The sequence below is a fragment of the Lucilia sericata genome, unplaced genomic scaffold (genome assembly GCF_015586225.1).
Source record: "Lucilia sericata isolate MDLA Ls3-8-SP2 unplaced genomic scaffold, ASM1558622v1 Contig000026F_arrow, whole genome shotgun sequence".
Classification (NCBI taxonomy): domain Eukaryota; kingdom Metazoa; phylum Arthropoda; class Insecta; order Diptera; family Calliphoridae; genus Lucilia; species Lucilia sericata.
Genome location: NW_023994064.1, coordinates 1,188,891 through 1,213,348, shown reverse-complemented (window position 1 = coordinate 1,213,348; position 24,458 = coordinate 1,188,891). Strand labels below are relative to the sequence as shown.

General features: G+C 32.5%; 1 protein-coding gene across 2 annotated transcripts; it reads right to left on the bottom strand.

Annotated features, from left to right (window-relative positions):
* Positions 1-6,090: 6,090 nt before the first annotated feature.
* Positions 6,091-23,912, bottom strand: LOC119610005 (myotrophin). 2 transcript variants are annotated; one of them, XM_037965068.1, is made up of 4 exons: positions 23,701-23,912; positions 6,633-6,743; positions 6,488-6,571; positions 6,091-6,432 (listed from the first exon to the last, which is right to left on the bottom strand). In XM_037965068.1, the coding sequence occupies exons 1-4, from the start codon at positions 23,767-23,769 to the stop codon at positions 6,346-6,348; spliced, it is 351 nt and encodes a 116-aa protein (XP_037820996.1). In that variant the 5' UTR covers positions 23,770-23,912; the 3' UTR covers positions 6,091-6,345. The 2 variants fall into 2 exon arrangements, with proteins under 2 accessions (XP_037820996.1, XP_037821005.1); XM_037965077.1 differs by lacking the exon at positions 23,701-23,912 and adding an exon at positions 23,501-23,674.
* Between the last annotated feature and the right edge of the window lie 546 nt (positions 23,913-24,458).

The following is a 24,458-nucleotide window of genomic DNA, read 5'->3' as shown; positions in this document are numbered from 1 at the left end:
ACGGCCCCGTTGGTGACGTTCTGGGTTGGTCCACTCCCTGGAGACAACAGGTGGATGCTGCAATCAACCCGACTAACACTCAAAAGAGTGATGGGTCGATAGCAACATCAACCTGCAGTCTGCCGAAAGGCAAAGAGGGTGGTATCCCGGAAACCAATGCGCTCATGTCTTCGGAGCGAGCTGCGGAGGTCAAAGGTCTACCACCCAAAAACCCTAGCAAGGTGGACACGACACCAGGTAAGGTAAAGAGGACCGGTAAACTTCCGGCCCGCTCTCCTACTGACCTCCGCAAGAACGTCAGTAAGGGAAAGGGCTCCGGTACTGACCGACCCTCCAAACCAGTGGTGTCAAAGTCACCTAGCACAAAGATGAGGTCTGGTCCATCCCCGGCTGGCGCTCCTAAAGGTCCCCGTAAGGAGACAATTAAGAGAGCCAGATCTGGTGATGATCAACCCTCTTCATCCAGTAAGAAGGTGAAGAAGTCAACCAGCCTAGATGTATGCCTTCAAGTGGCAGTCATTGATCGGAATGATCCAGATGGGAGGATCAGTACCGATTTCTGGCAATCAATTGAAGGTAGGCTGATTGATGAAATCGCCATCTTTGAGGGTGAGTCGGAGGATGTTTCCTTCAATGGTGCAGACTGGGTTAAGGGCGTGAAGGTTGTCAATTGCGGAAACAAGAACTCCTTGGAATTCTTAAAATCGGCAATTGGCAAATGTAGCGACATTAACCCAGCAGCAAAGCTTGAGGTGATACAGGCTTCCGAACTGCCACTACGGTCAATAGTAACAGTGTGGATTCCACCACCCGTAAGAACGGTGCAAACCATACTGGCAGTATTGGCCAAACAGAATGGTAGACTTCTTACAGACCAATGGAGACATGTGAACTCACTGGTTTGTAAGGAGAATACTGGCAAGGACTTTCGATTCGCAGTGGATCGTAAGTCCTTAGAAGTCCTGGATGAGATGGGGGGGGTTGCTAAATTTGGTCTTGGCACTGTCAGGTTCCCGTTACCCGAAACATGACAGAACCAAAGAAGTTGCTAGTGGTGCAGATAAACCTGCATCACTGTGAAGCAGCTTCAGCCGATTTAGTAACCTTCCTCATCGATTCACAGACGGACGTGGCCCTTATCCAAGAACCTTGGATTAACAACAATAAGGTTCTTGGTTTAAGGGTCAAAGGTTACACCTTATTTGTCCCGTCTTCCGAGGACAAGGTAAGGACTTGTATCCTGGCAAAGAATAAATTAGGTTTTCTCATTTTTCATTCTTTTAGGAGCGGTGACATAACCGTAATAAACAGAGAAGCCAAAAGTAGGCGTACGCTCACACTGGCTTCGGTGTATATGCCGTACGAGGCGACTGACCCACCCGGCTCTGAGGTGCGTGAGCTGACGGCATATGCGAAAAGAAAAAGTGCGATCCTTGTGATGGGCTGTAATGCTAATGCTCATCATTGCCAATGGGGCAGCAAGGATATCAACAAAAGAGGTGAGTTAATATTTGACTTTATAACTGATAATAATCTCATCATCTGTAACAAGGGCGATACGCCGACGTTCAGGAACAAGGATAGGGAGGCAGTTATAGATTTAACTTTAATTAACCGTTTAGAAGATCTCGTTAGGGATTGGAAGGTTGCAACGGACTGTTCATTCCCGGACCATAGCCGCATTACCTTCACACTGGATTTTGTCTTGGCTAGGAGTCCACCTTTTAGGGATCCTAGGAAAACAAATTGGGGAACCTTTAATGATAGGGTAGAGTCTGTATTGGCACAACGGGCCTTGTGCGATTTGTTGCCAACTGATTTAGAGGGGGTTGTGAACGAGTTCACAGACCTACACTATCGGACAAAATAAAGTGCAAAAGTACTCATGTATATTCTTTCAGCGAAAATCGGTTAAATGATTATTGAATATGGAATTTTTTTTCAAAATCATTTAGTTTATATACAATGCTACAAAAATAACAATAAAACTAAATTATTCTACTTAAAATTTTTCTGCATAACATCTAAAATTAAAATAAATTCACTTTTTTGTCGGACAAAATAAAGTGTAAATTTTATATATCATTATTTAAATTTCTTGTATATCAAAATTTTTTATCTATTTTGGTTCTGATTTTAATATCTGTATCTATTTAAGCCATTTTGGTAATTTTGTTCTCCATTATTATTCGCAATCGCTTTCCCTTCCCCTTGCTATCCCCATATGATAATTTTCAAAAGAAATACGTTTTTGATCACTATTTCATCGGAATTTTTTGATAAATTGTGGTCCAAAATTAATCTATTGGATTTAGGGCGGTGCTCTGAGCAACTTATTTCTATTTTCAGTGATTTTTCCTACAGTATTGTTATTTTTTATCTTTATCAAGTGCTTAAGCTTATTATCTTGCCGAAATATAAAGTTGCCCAAGTCCATTTCGAAGGCACTGATCTTAAGATTTCACTGCAATATGCTCATATAGTGTTCATTGGAGCTTTTTGAATAAATTTCACCTAGGTTCCCCACCTTCAATCTTTCACCAACATATTTAAAAGCTTAAAATTTTTTTTCGATTTTAGTATTTAATTTCATATTTTTTAGATCAAATTTACGTAGTTGGTCAGATGAGTCCCAATTTCTACCGAAAATTTTGAAATGTCGACAATGAGTGTGAATTAAGCCCTTCAATATACAAAATTTAAAAAACAATACCCCAGGTTTCAAATATTATGGTGGAGGGCTATCGGTATTGTTACATTATTCAACTTTAAGAGCGAGAATCTTAGTGAAAATGGAGTAACTAATAACAAATGAGCAATTCACGAGCTTATTTAATAAAAATTTGGAAATAAATGCCGTAAAAATGGGTTTGGGAGACTTAATGCCTCAACCGATTCATGACTTCAAACACACGACTAAGGTTAAAAACATTATTGTAAAAAAAAACACTGAAAAATTTGAATGACCTGCTCAGAGCATCGCCCTAAATCTAATAGATTAATATTTGACCACAATTGATCACAAAATTCCGCTGAAATAGCGAACAAAAAAGGATTTCTTTTGAAAATAATAGTATGGGAGAAAGCAAGGGAAAGTGAAAGCGATTGCGAATAATAATGGTAAAATAATTACAAAAATGACTTGAGTAGATCCAGATATTCAAATCAGAACCAAAATAGATAAAAAAATTTTGATATACATGAAATTAAAATAATGATATATAAAATTTACACTTTATTTTGTCCGACAAAAAAGTGAATTTACTTTAATTTTAAATGTTATACAGAAAAATTTTAGGTGGAATAAATTTGTAAACTAAATGAATTTAAAAAAAAAGTTCCATATTCAATAATCATTTAACAGATTTTTCGATAAAATAATGTAGCATGAGCACTTTTGCACTTTATTTTGTCCGATAGTGTACTTAAGGGAAGCTATGAGCTATCTTGTCCGGTTACTTTCCCGGGCAAAAGAGAGCAACCTAAGTGGTGGACCAAGGAACTTAGACTTCAAAGGTCGACTGTTAGGAAATTGTTCAATAGGGCCAAGCTTACTGGTCGAGCAATTGACTGGAACAACTATAAAATGTGTTTCAATAAGTATAAGGCTGATCTCAAAAGGGCTAAAAGGATTTCATGGTCCCAGTACTGTGAATCCATAGACAATGTCAACGAGTTATCAAGATTCCGACGGATATTATCTAAGGACCCAAGGGTCATAGGGTATATCCAAAGGTGTGATAACTCATGGACTGAGTCTAGCTCTGAGACCCTAGCTCTGCTAATGGAAACACATTTTCCGGGTTGTCTTGCAACTGAAGATGTGGTTGACGACCAACGGGACTTCGAGTCTGTGGCGCCAAGTAGCACCTACAGTTGCATAGAGGAGATAGTCACTAGGGAAAAGCTAGTATGGGCGGTTAATTCATTCGACCCCTTCAAGTCACCGGGGCCGGATGGTATATTTCCAGCTCTACTAAAGAACTTGCCTCAGGACGCTATATCTCTTCTGATGAAGATTTTTAAGAGATGCCTTGGTAGTAGGTATTTACCAAAGAGGTGGAGGGAGGTTAGGGTTATTTTCATACCAAAGGCCGGTAAGGTAAGCCACTCAAAGCCAAAGGATTTTAGACCTATCAGCCTGTCTTCTTTTCTTTTGAAGACACTTGAGAGACTGATAGATCTACATCTAAGGAACAATATTGATACTCGCCTCATTAGTGGCGCTCAACATGCCTACCTTAAGGGTAAATCTGTTGAGAGTGCACTGCATGAGGTGGTAAGTTGTGTTGAGCACGGCTTGAAGAATAATTATTATACTCTGGCTGCGTTTTTGGACATTGAGGGAGCCTTCAATAATATAAGGATTGAGGCTATTAGAGATTCGCTTATAGGGCTCGGAGTTCAGGACTTCCTGGTGAGTTGGATAGTCTGTATGCTTAGCAGTAGAATTATTAACTCGACCCTAGGGGATCATTGCATTAGGAGAAGGGTTACCAGGGGGACACCACAGGGAGGTGTTTTATCTCCTCTTCTGTGGCTACTAGCGGTTAACGGTATCCTAAGGCTATTTGAATCTAAGGGTAGGAAGATAGTTGCCTATGCGGACGACGTGGTGATACTGGTCAAAGGAAAATTTCTATCCACGATCAGTGACATCATGGAGACTGCATTAGGTGAACTCTCGCTATGGGCGAAAGATAAGGGACTGGGTGTTAATCCTTGTAAAACGGAACTGGTACTATTTACCAGAAGGTATAAGGTAGACAATTTCAGATTGCCAAAGTTAGATGGCGTCGAATTAGGTTTATCTAGAGGAGCTAAGTATTTAGGGATCTTCCTTGATAGCAAGCTGTCATGGAAGGAAAATACTCAGGAAAGAATGAAAAAGGGTCTCAATGCCTACTACACATGCAAGAATTCCATAGGGAAGAATTGGGGTCTGCAACCAGATATGGTAAATTGGATTTACACATCGGTTGTCAGGCCTATTCTAACCTATGGTTGCATTGTCTGGTGGGAGACATTGAGAAAGGACAGTTACAGGAAGTTGCTCAATAAAGCTCAAAGGTGTGCCTCCATTGGCATTACTGGTGCCATTAGAAGTACTCCGCAAGCGGCCTTGGACATCATTCTGAACCTGTCACCTATAGAACATTTTGTAGCGGGTGTGGCGGCTAGGAATCTACTAAGACTCTACGAGTCTTCGTTAGTGAAACCCTCGCGCGACAATCATACAAAAATTTTGTACGAAGTAGGTCTGCTTGATCATGGTAATTCCCTTCACGGAATTACGGATTATGATATTACGACTCTAGACTTCGGGGAAACACCTTTGATAGAATTTCCAACTAGGGATGATTGGCTTGTATCCGATAGACTGTTTGGAGGGTGTGCAGTTTTCACTGACGGGTCCAAGATGGATACCGGCACGGGTGCCGGTATTATTTAATACCTTTTGAACAACTGTGTTTATTTTTGTGCTTCTACTAATACATTCTTACCAGTTAGGTTTTTGACAGGGGACTTAGGTCTTTGACAATCCCTTTCGCCTATATGCTACTATATGGTTGTCTGTTGGTTGAAAGCACGATAGAGTCCGAATGGAACGAGCTAGAGGGTTGAAATTTCACATAAATATTTCTTATAGGTAAGGTTTGTTTGGTATTGAAAATGAGCAATATCGGTCCACGTTTTCGGATAGCCCCTCGAAAAGCAGCTTTAACAGTCATAACAAATTATTAACGCTTATAACTGGCCTAAAAATACGAGTATATAGATGAAATTCGACATAATTAAGTTTCATTCGAGTCAAACGAGGTTTTATGGTGGGTATATAAAATTCGGCATAGCCGAATATAACACTCTTACTTGTTTTTTAAATCATTTCAAAAAATGAAAAGAACCATACGACTGTCAAATTTTCCATCCGTTCTCTTCTACACAAAATTTTGACAGATCATATTACTTGTGTTCTCGTGTGAAGGGGGCTTTAATAATATCATAAACAAAATAAAATAGTGAAAGAAATCACGTAAGAAAGGATTGGCTACTGGATATCCACCAATTTCAGCTAAAAAAACTAATTCATGCATCAATACAATATAAATTAATTTTATTTTATCATATATATATTTTTTTAAACTTGTTCTTTTTTACCTATTTTGTCACAGCTAGATACTGCAAAGTAAAAAAAATACTGCATCATTATTTAATTTTTAATGGAATATTAATACGCAGATATTAAAATGAAAATCTACATTTGTATACATATACATATCTATATATGTATATAAATTATAAATTAATAGCTAAAATATGTTTAATGAAGTGTAATCCAATAAGTTATAATAGAAGCTTTCGAATTTCTTCTTTTTCTGCCACATCTATATATTTACTTCCATCGGGTGTTTTACCTTCTTTATCCGCTCCCTAAATAAATGATGACTTGAAAAAAATTGTATATGTAGTTAACATAGATATATACCTTCTCTAAAAGTAACTGGACACAATTCGTATGACCCTCCCAAATAGCAGCTAATAATGGAGTAATTTCATGTTTATCTGTTACCTGTAAAATTTTAAATACTATAGTATTCTACACTAAAATAAAAAATAACAATAATACTTACATTGACTTTTGCGCCGATGCTTATAAGGTAATCTAAGACATCATATTGTCCGTAATCAGCTGCATAGTGCAAAAGATACCTCCCGTTTAACTCGGAATTTATATCTATAGACTACAAATATAAAAAATATATGTACATACCTTTGTACATTAGACCAGCTCACTCTGTATGGAAAGCAAAAACTTGTCTTTGTTACCCCTCTCAAAATTTACTTTGCTTTGTTTTATAATGATTCCCAAAATATTTTAAGTCTAGCGATGGCCGTTCGTGAGCTGGACCAAATTTAAAAAAGGTATTTTTGAATTGTTTTTTTTTAATTTTTTTTTTTTTTGAAAAAATATATTCAATATGGAGTATCGTTCGAAAGGGGTTTTAAAGCCGCGTCCAATGCTGTATTAATCATAAAAAACCTGCTCATAAAAAAGTCTGCTCATAATAGTCATATTACAAAAAATTTTAAATTGTATGGTTTTTCATTAATATAAATAAAATGTATGCACAATTTTTCAAATTTTGCACACCACTAGACGCGACTTTAAAAAACCTTTCAAAAGATATTTTGTTTAAGAAAAAACTGTAAAATTTAAAAAAAATAACTAAAAAAAGACTTATTGTAACCGGTCCAGCTCACGAACGGCCAACGATAGACTATAGGATATTTTCTTGAGAACTGTTCAGCTCACGAACGGACAACATTAAACACAAAATATTTTGGGTAACATCATATTACAAAACAACGAATATTTTGAGGCGGGGTAACTCAAGCACCATTTTTTGTGAGTCGGTCTAATATACATGTGTATATATAATTTCTACGTCTAATATACACTATCAGATAAAATAAAGTGCTAAAGTGCTCATGTTATATTCTTTCAGCGAAAAATCTGTTAAATGATTATTGAATATTGATTTTTTTAATTCATTTAGTTTATATACAATGCTACAAAAATAACAATAAAACAAAATTATTCCACCTTAAATGTTTCTGTATAACATCCAAAATTAAAGTAAATTCACTTTTTTGTCGGACAAAATAAAGTGTAAATTTTATATAACATTATTTAAATTTCTTGTATATCAAAATTTTTTATCTATTTTGATTCTGATTTGAATATCTGGATCTACTTAAGACATTTTTTTTATTTTTTTTACCATTATTATTTGCAATCGCTTTCCCTTCTCCTTGCTTTCCCTCATACGATTATTTTCAAAAGAAATCCGATTTTGTTCGCTATTTGAGCGGAATATTTGATCAATTGCGGTCAAAAATTTATCTATTGGATTTAAGGCGATGCTCTGAGCAGGTCATTCCAATTTTTCAGTGTTTATTTTTCTCACAGAAATGTTTTTAATCTTTGTCGTGTGTTTGAAGTCATATATCTGTTGAGACATTAAGTCTCCCAAATCCCTTTATACGGCATTTATTTCAAAATTTTTATTAAATACTCTCGTGAATTGCTCATTTGTCATTGTTTACTCAATTTTCACTAAGATTCCCTCTTCTAAAGTTGAATAATGTACCAATCATACATGGGAATTTTTCATTAAGCATTAAAATTTCATTACCATTTATAGAAAAAATTGTAATGAAAAATATTTTAAGTACCATTTAATGAAAATTATATTTTTTTCATTATAACTTTTTTGATAATGGTAATGAATTTGATAATGAATTTTTAAAAACGAATTTAATTAGTATTTATAATTGTCGAAAAATATATTATGGAAAATTTTTCGAAGATTCGAGGTTTTAAAGCTTTTAAAACCAGTTCCCGTAGCCCAAATTGGCTGAAATTTTGCAGTCATAAGTACATCTGATGACAATACAATAATATGTTCGAATATTCGAAATTAAGTTCGAAAATTCGAAGTTATTTTCGAAATTTTTTTATGTTTTTAAATTAATCTCTGTGTCATAAAACCTAAAAAAAAATTCGAAAATTCGAACTCGAGTTCGAAAAATTTTTAAAGCTAATGACAATACATTATAATGTTCGGATATTCGAAATTAATTTCGAAATTCGAACTAATGTTCGAACATTTTTAAAATCCATTGAATAATGGTAATGAAAATTTATTTTTAAATAATTACTAATGAAATCGTTTCATTAAAAACCATTACCATTAGACAAAATAATGCTAATGAAAAAAAAGTAATTATAATTTTTTTCAATTTAATGCTAATGAAATCGTCAATTAATTAGTCGATATAATTAACTACTCCCATGTATGGTACCAATACCGATAGCCCTCAACCATAACGTTTAAAACCTGGGGTATTGTTTTTAAAATTTTGTATATTGAAGGGCTAAACTCAGATTGAAGAAATGGGTCAGTTGACTCTTCGTATGTGTCCAATTTTTAACGTTAGGTGTGGGGAACCTAAGGAAATTTATTAAAAAAGCTCCAGTGAACACTATGTGAGCATATTACAGTCAAATCTTAAGATCAGTGCCTTCGAAATGGACTTGGGCAACTTTATATCTCGGAAAGATAATAAGCTTAAGCATAAAGTTAAAAAATAACATTACTGTAGGAAAGAACAAGAGAAAAATTGGAATAAGTTGCTCAGAGCACCGCCCTAAATCAAATAGATTAATTTTGGACCACAATTGATAAAAAAAAATACGATGAAATAGTAATCAAAAACGAATTTCTTTTGAAAATAATCATATGGGGAAAGCAAGGGGAAGGGAAGGCGATTGCGAAAAACAATGGGGAAAAAATTACCAAAATAGTTCAAGTAGATCCAGATATTCAAATCAGAACAAAAAAAGATAAAAAAATGTTGATATACAATAAATTTAAATAATGTTATATAAAATTTACGCTTTATTTTGTCCGACAAAAAAGTGAATTTACTTTAATTTTTGATGTTATACAGAAACATTTTAAGTGCAATAATTTAGTTCTATTTTTATTTTTGTAGCATTGTATTTTAACTAAATGATTTTGAAAAAAAAAATCCATATTCAAGAATCATTTAACCGATTTTTCGCTGAAAGAATATAGCATGAACACTTTTGCACTTTATTTTGTCCGATAGTGTACATGTACGTACAAATAATAGAAAAATATTCAGTTAAAAGTAAATTTCTTTTAAAACTTTTGATTACAGTATGATTATCCTTAATTTAGAGCGGGGTTTTGAGTTGGTAATCAAATGCCAATTAATAATCAGATTAGTTAATCTAAAAATAAATTTAATCTGATGTTAATCCCCTTTGATGTTTTTGATTACAAGATTAAACTTCGCAGTGTTGAAATAAAAAACAATAGAAAAAGTTACTGTTTTTTATCAAAACAATTCATGTTTTATAATAAAGAAGAAGACAATTGTAAATTAAATATGAAAATTAATGAAAACTTGAATTTAAAACAAAAAAATGTATTTTGAAGTCTCCATAATTTATACTAATCAGAGACAGTAACTGTTATAAGTTTTATTATAAAACTTAAAATTTAATAATTATTCTTCAAGCAAAATTTTTTTTCCTCAAAAATAAAACTTATTACTTGATTTTTATTTTTTGTTTAAGAAATAATTATTATTTTTGAGTTTTATATTTTTGCTTGAAAAATAAAAGTTATTCTTGAGTTTTATATTATTTTCTTCAAAAATAAAACTTAATATGAAAATATATTCTTACAAATAAATGAAATTTTGATTAAAATGTTATTATAACATTAGAAAGAAGTAGTTGCGTTATATTAAGGCAAGCCGAATCTTATATGTATTGTCACCATCTAAACGTATCTAATAAACTTAAAGTGAGTTTAGAAGGAGGTCTTAAGAAGATGATTATGTATCGATCTATTCGGAATTCTTTATTACGATTAACTAACTTATTTTCTTAACACAGTACCTAATATATTATGATATATCGAAACAATATGTGCCTTAGGGAGATTTTCGAAAGAGTTCCTTTTATGGGACTTAGGTTATTTAGGTACCGAACTCTGCGTTAAACTACCTTTTTCAACTTTTCAAATGAGACCTAATTTTCGCCACATTTTACATGTGATTTCGGACTACTTATACTCTTGGTTATTATTTGATCACAATTGCTATATAATAAACATGTTTATAAGAGTTTAAACTTTATTCTGGAAGGACTTTTCAGAATAAATTTCAGCATCCTTGCTTTTCCCGTTTGCACTATACAGTGCATCCAACAGACAGAGTACAACGTTTTTTACTACATCGTCTTAGAATATTATAAGGACCCAGAATACGATGAGTTACAAACGAAATGACAAAATCAGATTACCCCAATATTGGGTAAGTGTTTATGCAATCCGAAAATCTTTGACATAGACATAAAAATCCGAATTAGAAACTAAACCTTATATTGGATGCACATATTCCATATTGAAAATTTTATCAATATCAATATTATGATAGCTATGCGTTTTAGATAGTGAAGAGTTAAAATTCATACTTTTCTTTTTTTGAAAATTTCTTAAGAAAAGCTTAAAAACTACATTCAATATTATAAAAAGTCATTTCTCTAAACATTTTATAAAAGAAAATGTTTTCATATTGAGTTTTATTTTTGAAAAAAATAAAATAAAAGTCAAGAATAATTTTTATTTTTCAAGTAAAAAAGAAAACATAAAATTGATTTTTATTTTTCAATGAAAAATATTAAAATCAAAAATAATCGTTATGATTTAAACAAAAAAATAAAACTATTTTTTTTGCATCAGCTGTTTACACTTTTGCATTTCTTGCTCAAGTTTAAACTACCTGTATTGGGCGCTTAAACTAGCAAACAAAATTAACTGAGTACTGAAAAACAACTTTCGAGGATTAGTTTTAATTTAATCCGTAATCGTTCACCTAATTTTGGAATTTGACTTTTATAACTCAAAAATATTTTATTAGCATTAAGGCGATAAAGGCATTGGGAAATAGAAAGAAGTCATTGCTGAACATAACGTAATATTTTAGCACGATTTTCTTTATTTCATCATGATGTTGATATCGATTTTTTCATTTTGTTTCTAACACGTTGTTCAAGCCAATAAAAGGTTAGGATTTTGCTAAGCGTTAATAAATCTTAATATCGATATTCAATTTTACTCTAATAATCCACATAATTTACATAGAAATTTTAAAAATACATACATAGCTGATACGCTATGCTATTTGATCTGGCTCGCTTTTTGTGCAGTAAGTGCTTTACCGTTTAGCGTTATATAGGCACTTTTAAGGTCAAGGTGAGTGGTACAAGTGCCGAGGGCCAGGATGGCTAGCCAGTGCATAAAGAGGCTAGTTGCTAAAAGCTCCCCTCAACGTCATGCCAAAGCTCGGAGACGTTTTGGGTTAGTCCACTCCCTGGAGACAACCGGCTAACACTCATAAGAGTGATGGGTCGATCGCATCATCAACCTGCTGTCTGCCAAAAGGCAAAGAGGGTGGTATCCCGAAAACCAAAGTGCTCATGTCTTCAGAGCGACAAAAGCCCTAGCATGGTGGCCGAGACACCACGAAAGGTAAAGAGGACTGGTTAACTTCCGCCCCGCAATCCTACTGATATCTGGTCAGTAAGGGAACGGCACCTCGAAGAGATCTGGTCCATCCCCGGCTGGCGCTCCCAAATGTCCCCATAGGGAGACAATTACGAGAGCCAGCTCTGGGAATGATCAACACTCTTCATCCAGCAAGAAGGAGTCAACCAGCCTGTCAATGACTGCCAAGTGGCAGTTCCCACGACAATTGGATCATCGCTCCGGAACGACCCGAGTCATACTCGGCCAAAGATTGTCAACCCAGCTACAGCTGTATCAACCGAAAAAACATTTGTGGTTGATCTTATGGTAAACAAAGGACAATATCTGTAGATCGATTGAAACCCGCTGTTATTTTAAAAAATGGGGAGGAAAACGTATTACAACATCGAGTACTTCGATCGGGTAGAATCGTACGGTTCTACCCGATCGATCAATAAAAATAAAGAACATTAACAATGAATGGGTTAAACAACTTAAAGAAGACATGGATAATATTAAAGCCAAAAAAGTTGCAAGACATGGCCAAGCCCAAGTATACGCACCGAAAGAGTTACAACAATCAGATTTCGTGTTTATTCGAGATGATGCAGTTCGTCCATCTCTCCAACCTCCTTATAAAGGAACATTCCCCGTTATATCAAAAACCGAAAAAACCGATGCGGTCAACTCAAATTTATGATTTCAAATTTATCGAAATCATAAATTTGAGTTATTAATTAAATAAAGCAATGTTGTAGTTATAAATTACAATGCAACATTAAATTTTTATTCTTCAATATTTAACCATATTTGCTATGTTTTGGAATAATAAAGAAAATTTCCGACAAATAGCTTCTTAGGGCGGGTAAAGATAATCTACATTCTTTGTTTAAACCTAGTTTAATATATGTTTTGTGTTTTTCAGTAAACAGTAACGTTACTTATTATCTTAGTTTAACTGAGTGTTATTGGCCAATTAAACTAAAGTTATATGTGAGAAGACATAATTAACAAAAACAATAAAACAATGATTTCGGAAGAACAAAAACTTAATATTTTAAGTAAATTGCAATTTTCTGATTTGTTTTGTTTTATTTATTATTGTTTCAAATGTTTATTTAAAATTTTTCCAAAATTTTTCATTTTACAAAAATACTATTTGCAAAAAACAGCTGTTCATTGTTTATGTTTTTGAGTGAAAAGTTGGCAATACTAACAAAAATAACTGAACTTAAATCCATAACTGAAAAACACAATCATCGGTTAAAGTCCGTCTAAATTTGTTCCGAGTTTAATATAACAGCAAGTTAAGCCTAGTTTAACTGAGTAGTAAGAAACCCGCCCTTAAAGTTTCAAACAGGGGTCGGACTTTTTTTAAAAGCTTATATAAAGTTGGTGATCGTAAATATTTAAGAAGTTATACGAATCATCCATGTTCTACGTATATCCACATTGTTTTGCGTCATCTTTTTACGATAATTATTAAAGTATTTTCTTTTATCTTTCATTTCCAAGAAAAATTTTTCGTTTAAGTTGAAAAAACAATCTGAGAAAACCTGTATTTTTTTAATGAAAAAAGCAACTTTAGTGGCTTTTTATTAAGAGTGTTGATGGGAACAAAATACATTTTCTGTAGCTCCGAAGTATAGCCTCCCAGCAAAAAATAATTGATGTCATACTTTACAAACGACATCGTAATCACATCTAAAAATGTGATTGCATACTTTTCGCTTTTATAAACCAAACATATACTTACAAATTAAAACACAGTTAAAAATGAGAAAAGAGATGTAGAAAAGTCACTACAAACAACATATTCGAAGTACTTCAAATTTTGATGAAATTTACATAAGCGTTTCATTAAAAGAATGTGGTTTATTTTTGACATACAAATATCGGATTTGTACAGCTTCTAAAGATAAGATTAGATGTAGTTCAAAGTTGTCAGAAATGAACAACATCCCTCCAATGACACGCTAATGTAAAATTCATAGGTTTTTCACCTGAATTTGAAGCACTTCGGGTTACTAGTTGTGATGAAAATTCTACATCTTTTTCCACACTTTTTTTGCTGGGCTACAATACTGCCCAGCAAAAAATAATTGATGTCATACTTTACAAACTACATCTTAATCACATCTTAAAATGCGATTACATATTTTTCACTTTTATAAACCAAATATTTCCTTACAAATGAAACCCCAGTTAAAAGTGAGGAAAGAGATGTGGAAAAGTCATTACAAATAACATATTTGAAGTACATCAAGATTTGGTGAAAGAGTAGTGAAATTTACATAAGCGTGTCATTAAGAGAATGTGTTTTATTTTTGACATCCAAATATCGGATTTTTACTGCTTCTAAAAATAAGATTAGATGTAGTTCAAAGTTGCCAAAAATGAACAACATCCCTCCAATGACACGCAAATGTAAAATTCATAGGTTTTACACCCGAATTTGAAGCACTTCGGGTTACTAGTTGTGATGAAAATTCTACATCTTTTTCCACACTTTTTTTGCTGGGTGCATTTAAAAATTGGTCGTCAACCATTGTGCAGTGTGTTAACAGAAAGCTATGAGCTATCCTGCCCAATGAAATTTCCGGGTAGGCATAAGCAACCTATGTGCTGGACCATTGTACTACGTGATCAAAGGTCGACGGTTAGAAGGTTGTTTAATAGACTGTTTACTAGACTTACAGAAGAAGAACTACAAAGTGAGTTTCAATGAGTATAAGAGAGCAAAAGAGTTATCATGGAGGAACTACTGTGAATCTGTTGGCAACGTTAATGAGATGTCTAGGTTCCGTAGAATTTTAGTCAAAGACCGAAAGGTTACATTCAACGTGGACGGTGTCCAACTCAGAGACACTCTCTTTGCTTATGGAAACGCACTTCCCAGGGTGTTTTTCCGGCCATGCTCTGTAATATTCCTGAAGACGCATTGGTAATTTAAGCTGATATTTTCAAGAGGTGTCTCCTTACAAGATATCTTCCAAGAAGGTGGAGAAAGGTGAGGGTTATCTTTATTCCTAAGCCATTTCTCTTGACTTCAGCAATTTGAACATATTTCACTATGAATGTATACATAATAATTACACATAATTGAAATTCTGTTTTCATCAAAAATATTAAAGATTGATTGTACTTTGTTTTGATATAAAAATACACTAGAAAGCTACTTCAAATGGCTATATCTCCCAAACCGACGGAGATATTCCTGTCTGTTCTGTAAACCGAATCCCAGTAAATTTCTCGTTTTAAAACGAGTTTTCATAATTTTTCTCGTTTTAAAACCGAGTACACAAGTCTAATAGAAAGTAAATCGAATTTAATTTAATTTTATTCTAATAAATTAAATAATTATTTTTTGTGTTTTCTAATACAATTGTAACTTAATATATACATATAAATGCTATGGGCATTTTCAACTCTTTTTCATTTAAATATGTTTATTTTTTCTAAATTTTACGTTCAAAATTCGATTTGCTGAACACCAAATTCGGTTTTAAAAACGAATCGATTTACAGAACAGATATAATTTACTTAGTTCATTTTGCAATACATTGCAATCATCTCTAATTTTAGAACAATTTTTTTTTTCGAAATTTTTTTATTTGCAAAATTTTGGGATTTGAAATAAATTGCAAAAAAACATTAAAATTATTTTTTTAAATATTAGTGTATTTTCTGAAATATGAAATTTGCGATAACTGTTTTAACATGCGCTAATAGTCTTTATAAATGTTTAAGAATGGGCACTATTTTTATTTGAAAAAAGTTTGTATTTTTAACGATTTTTTAAATTTTATTATTTTAAACCGCTATAACTTTTACGCGCATCAATCAAAATAATTAACGCATATTGCAAATTTAACATGTGTAATTATTATCTTATTCAACCACTAAATGTGGTTTTGTTAAAAGAAAAATTTTTGGAAAAAAATGTAACTAATTCTTAAAAATTTTTGATTTTACTCATATGTATGTATCAGAGATTGACAATGAGTATGTATGAAACAAGTAACACAACTATTTACTCGCAATTTTTGATTACAATGTATGTCCACACAAGTTTCATGTTGAGTATCTTCATGTACGTATTCGCAATGAAATATCAATACGTATATTCAATGCGCGTATCAAACATGTATGCTCTTATTCACTATTCAAAAGCATATCTAGCTTGTATGTGTTATCTCAAATGAATTTGAGAATGAATACCCAAACGAAAGATCGAGTATTGAGGATATGATGCTTTACACCGTGTACTTTAAGTATTTGCGTGCGAAAATGTACAATGACGTGTAAATAAAAATATAAATATGGAGAAAATGCAATGTAATGAGCCTGTTCTTTTGGAAAGGAAAGTTAGCACGTGGTGCATCATATGTAAATTCTAAGAATTTGAAATTTATTACGGTCGTTTTTTATATTTAGAAATAGCAATAAAAGATGATTGACAAATACAATTCAAAAACTAACAGGTAGAAAAAACTTTTCATTCAGTTTTAAGTAAAATTAAAAAGGTCTTAAAAATTTAACGAAACAACATACTTTTACCCTTAATAAAAATATTCGAACACATTTTTACGAAAAGAAAACGTAATTAGATAGATTTTTGTATTTAATTTTTATTGAAATTAGTAATATTTAGGTTATTTTAATATCTTGCTTAATAAGAGAAAAAAACAAGTTGGCATATACAGTGTCTCTCATAAGTATTCGAATTTAAGTAAACTATGAAAAGAAGCCAAATTTAATAATATATTTTGTGTGGAAAATAAATTAATTAATTTGTTATATTGTCTAGATAGTCCTTAGTTTTGATATCACGCCCCTTAAAACTTGGAAACTTTACATTTACTTAAATTAGTTGTGTTTTTTTTTTTTTTTTTTTTAAGTCCATGAAACTACTTCACAAAAGTATGCGAATTTTTCCTGTATTTCATATTTGATCATATTATACGATACACAAATTTTAGAATCGCATGGTTTTATGCTTAATATTGTTTTAAGGGGTTACTATCAACCGCATGGATATATTTTTGACCCATTTGGTCCACAATTTTGGGGGATTTGTACCCTCTTTTCATGTAATATCATTAAAATGGCGATTTTTGGCTATATTTTTAATGTTTTCACCCTTTTTCCAGAGATAAAACCAAAATTTAATATTGGAATTTAATAGAACCCATAGGGTATCTAAAAATAATATTTTTTGTTATAAGGACCTGTACTTAAAAGTTCCAAGATGTATTTTTGGTATCGTTTTTCAGTTTCTAATTGAATTATCTGGATCATAAGTCCCTTTTCGTACCTCTAGGGATGATATTTTCCGACAAAGTTGTCTAGTGTATATTCATGTACATATTGGCACTAATGTATTTTAAATTTTCAATATATTATAGCGGTATACAACCCCAAAACATGCCTTAACAAAACGTCATCCTATATAGTAGATTTCAGTTTTTACTACTCGTAACTTTCACGCTTATTTTGCCCGTTACAATAACACTGTAAGTCCTAAATTTTGGTTTTAATTTGATCATAGTAAATAATATTTAAACACATATCAACATTTTTGATGTGATCATAATGATATCGTGCCATGCAGCATGGAGGCCATTGGTATATAAAAATAATGATTTTACTATTTTGAATGGTGCTTCTTCGAGGCATGTTTTGGAGTTGTACACTTCCACAACACATTGAAAACTTAAAATGTATAAAAGCTGATATCTAAAAGAATATATACCAGAAAACTTTCCCGGAAAATAGTTGGTCCTATTATTATAAAAATGGACTTAAGTTCCAATATATTGAATTAGCGACAGAAAAATGATCCGAATAATTTATCTTGGAACGTTTAAATACAGATTCTTGTAAGAAAAAATATTATTTTTAGATACCCCAAGGGGTCTTTTAAGTCCCAACATCAAATTTTTATTTTATCTCCGGAAAAAAGGAGAAAAATTTACAATTATGGCCAAAAATCGCCATTTTAATAATAATAAAACAGGGTACAAATTCCCCAAAATTGTGGACCAAATGGGCCAAAAATATATCTTTTCCGTGGATAGTAACCCATTAAAACAATATTACGCATAAAAGCCATTTGATTCTAAAATTTGTGTTGCGTATAATATGATCAAATATGAAATACAGGAAAAATTCGTATACTTTTGTGAGGCAATTTCATGGACTTTTTTTAAAAAAGCACAATTAATTTAAGTCAATGCTAATTTTTCAACCCAGCAAAAAATAATTGATGTCATACGTTACAAACGACATCTTAATCACATCTAAAAATGCGATTGCATATTTTTCGCTTCTATAAACCAAATATTTCCTTACAAATAAAAATCGAGTTAAAAGTGAGGAAAGCGATGTTGAAAAGTCACTACAAATAACATATTCGAAGTACTTCAAATTTTGGTGAAAATCCAATGAAATTTACATAAGCGTGTCATTGAAAGAATGTGGTTTATTTTTGACATCCAAATATCGGATTTTTACTGCATCTATGAATAAGATCAGATGTAGTTCAAAGTTGTCAAAAATGAACAACATCCCTCCAATGACACGCTAATGTAAAATTCATAGGTTTTTCACCAAAATTGGAAGTACTTCAAGTATGTTATTTGTGGTGAAAATTCTACTTCTTTTCCTCACTTTTTTTGCTGGGAAATTTTAAAAAGCGTGATATCAAACATAAGGACTATCTAGACCAGCGGTTCCCACCGTTTTTTACTTCGCGGACCCCTTGAGGAACTTATTTAACTTCACGGACCCCCATACATATTTTGATATCTTATTGTTATAAATAATTGTTCATCCGAAAATTGTCTTAGTCCTGGTCCATAAACCCTATAAAATATTCCCGTACATTGAGAACAATTAGTATTGCGGAGATGTTTTCAATTGCATGGTTTTAAATATAGAATGACTTCTAACATGATGTTTAATTTTATGATCGTGAGAGCTTTCATGTTCATTTCTCGTCAAGGTAGCGAAAAGGTTTCTTTATCAAGTATTGTCGACATGTCTGAAAGAGTAATGTTTCTAAATTTTTTTGCGATTGCATAGGAGTGAGCTGAGTATGTAAGCTAAGTTTTCGGGAAAATATGTGAAAGTTAGACTTCTTCGATGTTGTTGCGGAATGCGTTACCCACATAAAATTTGACCTGAACTTTTTGCGAATGTATTGTGAATTTGGATCTTAAATTTGAATTTTAAAAAACCTACGAATTATTTTAGCGCGTGGTTTTGACTATTTACGCAAAACGCTATGAATTTTCTGATGTTGATTTAATAATATTGGACAGCAAAATGAACTGTGTATCACGTCGGAATGGAATATTTATATTTAAAATTAACTAGATTAACACTTTTGCTTACAATTTAAAAAAAAATATTATGAAATGTGTCCTAACTTCATATTCCGGGATTCCAGTAAGGCAAATCATTATCCGTCTGATATAAAAACATTTATTTCGATACATATACATTTATAAAAATTACAAATCACGTAATACTTTACTCTATAAATGTGAAACAATAGATTTGTAGGGCCTAGCTTCATACTGATAAACGACCGAAACAATAAAATTCAAAAAGTCACCAACAAATCTGGGATTATTGAATAAAAATTGTGCATTTTAGTATTTATGAAAAATTTGGAGATATTTTTAATATTTTCTAACATATAGAGAATATTTTTTATTCATGATTTTTTTTCGTTCGTCTTCGCGGACCCCCTAGGATTTTGCTACGGACCACTAGGGGTCCGCGGACCCCCTTTTGGGAACCGTTGATCTAGACAATATAACAACCCAGCAAAAAAAGTGTGGAAAAAGATGTAGTATTTTCATCACAATCCCAGCAAAAAAAGTGTAGAAAAAGATGTAGAATTTTCATCACAACTAGTAACCCCAAGTGCTTCAAATTCGGGTGTAAAACCTATGAATTTTACATTAGCGTGTCATTGGAGGGATGTTGTTCATTTTTGGCAACTTTGAACTACATCTGATCTTATTTTTAGAAGCAGTAAAAATCCGATATTTGGATGTCAAAAATAAAACACATTCTCTTAATGATACGCTTATGTAAATTTCACTACTCTTTCACCAAATCTTGATGTACTTCAAATATGTTATTTGTAATGACTTTTCCACATCTCTTTCCTCACTTTTAACTGGGGTTTCATTTGTAAGGAAATATTTGGTTTATAAAAGTGAAAAATATGTGATCGCATTTTAAGATGTGATTAAGATGTAGTTTGTAAAGTATGACATCAATTATTTTTTGCTGGGTAATATTAAAAATGTCGGTCGCGTCACTAAATGCGTTTATTAGAGCATCGTATGCTCTCGTTGCATACCGCGTGAGGTTTGATAATTTTGATGATAAATTGCATGACGTTTTTAAGTTGGAGATTCGGAAACGGGAGTTAGAAAGACTTTGGGACAAAGTTAATTCGACGTACGAAGTATGTCTTAACACTCTAGAGTCTAGTGAATTTAAAGTGGTAGCGGAAAAATATCAAGCCACATCTTATGAATACATTGAATGTGGAGGATCTATTTCTAAGAAAATAAGAACATTGTAATCCGCTTCAAAACTAATGAACCTCCATCAGCGAATTTGAATTCCGATAATTCAGAGCATAATCTGACGCTCCCTCCATGCGATATCGACTCTTTCGTAGGGGATTATGTTTCTTGGCCCGCTTTTAGGGATTTATTTACCGCAATTTACATTAATAACTCGCGGCTTAGCGATATAGAAAGTCTTTGCCATTTAATACGAAAAACCGAGGGTGAAGCTAAAACAATTGTTTCAAGATATCCATTAAATAATAATAGTTTTGAGTTAGCCTGGTGCGATTTAAGGAATGCATATGAGAATCCTCGTATGTTGGTGCATAACCAACTAACGCTTTTATATAGTCTTCCTGCCTTTGATTTAGAAAATTTTCTGAAGGAAAGAATTCTGACTTTGCAATGTTTTCAAGAAATTAAAGGTACAAACTCCACTAATATGGAATCTTCAATGCAATCTCACAATTCTTTCGTTAAAATTTCTTGTATTTTATGTCCTAATCAGTCCCACTACTTGCGAAATTGTCGTAGTTTTAAAAGTCTTTCAATATCTGATAGAATTTCAACAGTGAATGAGCATAACTTCTGCACTAATTGTCTTTCGAGGACACATACTGCCAGAAGTTGCAAAATAAATAATAATTCTTATATATGCAATAATCGACATCACTCGATGCTTCATTTACAACATTTAGAAAATTCTGTGGTTGGTGCGGTTCTACGACCTACTAACTCCCACTACCAACAATCACATACGTAAAATAATGTAACGTCCAATTCACAAGTATTTCATACTAGTCAAAACCAGTCTGTTCTATTAGGGACAGCTACGGTAAATATAATTCATAATAACAATAAGTATCAGGTCCGCGCTTTAATTGATTCGGGTTCAGAATGCTCTTACATTTCTGAACGATTACGAAAAAGGTTAAAACTTCCCACGCATTCAAGTTTCTGGCATCAATAATGTAGTTATTGAGTTTCTAAATATTGTCCTGTGGAAATTGGTTCCGATTTAGACCCTTCAGTAAACCTTAGTACAAACGCATTTGTTTTACCAAAAATTTCAGGAAATTTGCCTTCAACTTCCGTAAATATCGATATTAAAAAGTTATTGCCAAATCTTCGTTTGGGGAATTCTAATCTTTAAGATAGTAGGCCTGTAGATATTCTTATTGTTGCGGATTTATATCATCGTATAATTTTACCGGAAATACAGCAAAATATATTAGGGTCATTATTGGCACAAAAAACTGTATTTGGCTGGATTCTGACAGGACCAGCCAATCCTAGGGACTTGAATCACATATCGCAAATTTACAATACACTACGTGGTCTAACGCTTCTTAACATTTGTTTGAATATCACTTAAAATGCTCACAAGAATATATTTACGTCTACTTTAATATACATACATACTAATTTTAAATACACCACTTTGTGGTTGGGTCATTTATGACCAAGCCCCTCCTTAAGGGGCCCAGTTCATGGTCTGCTTAAAACCTACATCCCATAGGCTTTGTCCTATGGGAACCCTTGTTCTACGAACCCAATTCATGGTGCTTTAAAACCATTCTCCCTTTGAGTCTGCGGAAAACTACATCCCATAGGCTTTGTTCTATGGGAACCATTATTTTACCAGCAGAGTCTGGTGTGATACCTTTGATCACTTGTTTTATGAAAAAAAATATAAAAAAAACATAATAATAAATCTAGAGATATAGATCTCAATGTTCATTGCAACACTCTTTAGTGTTGAAAGGTGGCCGGCAATGTTCAATTTCGATTTATGGTTTACACTTGTTTTGATAACATATGCAAATACTATTTTTTGCAACGTTAGAATCGTATTAAGCTCCGCTTTATTTACAACTTTGTTGGAAGATTCTAACGAGTAAACCGTTAACCCTTTCCGTGGTTTTGTCGAATATATTCGACATTACAATAGACTCTGTTTTTAAGCATTTTTTGGGTATAATATTTAACTTTAGTTTTAATTTTTTTCTTTTAGATGAAAATGAAGACTTTATTATATTTATAATTGAGATTTTGAAAGATTTTAAAAGTATTTAAAAATCAGATTTTAAGAAATTGTCACTTATGACTACTTTTTAAAAAGTGCTTTTTAACAACGTTTAAAAAACAGCTTCATTTAATGGCCAAAAAATTGTATTTTAGGAGATCGGACTATGCAGATTTAAATTGTATTGTATTGAAAGAAGTTTAAGAAGACATTTTACAAAAAAAATTCATAGAAAATATTGGTGGTACTTTTTGGAGACTGTTTTTCGAATGTCGAATATATTCGACATTTAACTTTGACCTTCTATAACTCACTAAAGAAAACTCAAATTCAAAAAATATTATTTTTCCCGAATTCAGCATACTCAAATTATCTTAAATATAAGTTTTCAAGTTTTTTTCTAGACATAAATTATTTTTGACCCTGAAAGGGTTAACGGTACCTAAATATTGTTTGTCACCAATTTAAATTAAAAACACTTCTTTTCTGAACATAAGCATTACGTGCTCTTGGAGTTATTACATCTACGAGGTAAAATAATAATAATAAATAAATACAGAGATCTACGACTCATTAAATTTGCAAATATTTTGTTGTTTTCATAAAATCTTGTGAAATTGTGGTGGAGCTGAACAGTTCCACTCATTTTAATAAAATTCTGCATGACCAAAATGTCCAACTTTGATCACCTCTAAGTCCGGCAGTTCTTGACCGATACAGATTTGTGTCTACTATCCAATTGTACTAACCTTGGTGCAAATTTTATCCAAAACGGTAGACATCGATTTTAAAAGTTGGGTCACTTGACAAGAAATTGCCCATATACTTAATTGCGGTAACCCGAATTTAGAAACGTCAATATCTTAATGTCTTTTTATTGTTTTGAGATAACTTCACCACCCCCACCATTGGTTTCATGAAACCCATAAAAGCAATGAATCATCTTTACCTTTTCGTGGATTAATGCTTGAACTTGATCAAGTTCACCATTTTTAATACTCCACACGAGATCAGACATTTGTTTTTAAAACTAGTTAAAAAATTCTTATTTAGAACTTATTCTGCTTTATGAGCTTTTCTTTTTGGGAATTTGCAACACAGGGTATACTTTGTGATTTGCAACAGAGCCCTGCGCCGACAAATATTAACGGCGGCGGCGACTGACACTAAATATGTCGGCGGCGGCTTAAAATCGACTGTAAGCCGGCTAAGTTTTCAACTACGTTTAGTTTTTAATTTTTCAACGATTTTAAATAAAAACGGAATCCGAGAGATCAGAAAGTAGGATTTTGGAAGCAAATATATTGTTTATAACAACAAAACAGAGCAAACTCAAAAGTTGCATGAGAAATTATGCAGGGATGAATAAAAAATTCTTAAAAGTTAAAAACAAATCCTTTCTCCAAGTTTTACTAGGATCTGCCGATATTTAACCCTATCTTCCATATAAAACATCTTGCAGAAAATCAGTTTCTAAAAAATTTTGCATTATGAAAATGATCAATAACGTAAAAACAAAGATATTTTATTTGTTTATTTACTAGCTATACCCAGTGTGCTGTGCTACCCTAAAAGCAATATATATAAGAAGCCTACTTAACAATTTTGATGATTCTAACTACAATGGTTTTCCAGATATACAATTTGTTACATATGGGAGATTCCACGCAAATTATTGCAATTTCGCCAATTATTCTGAACGTTAAT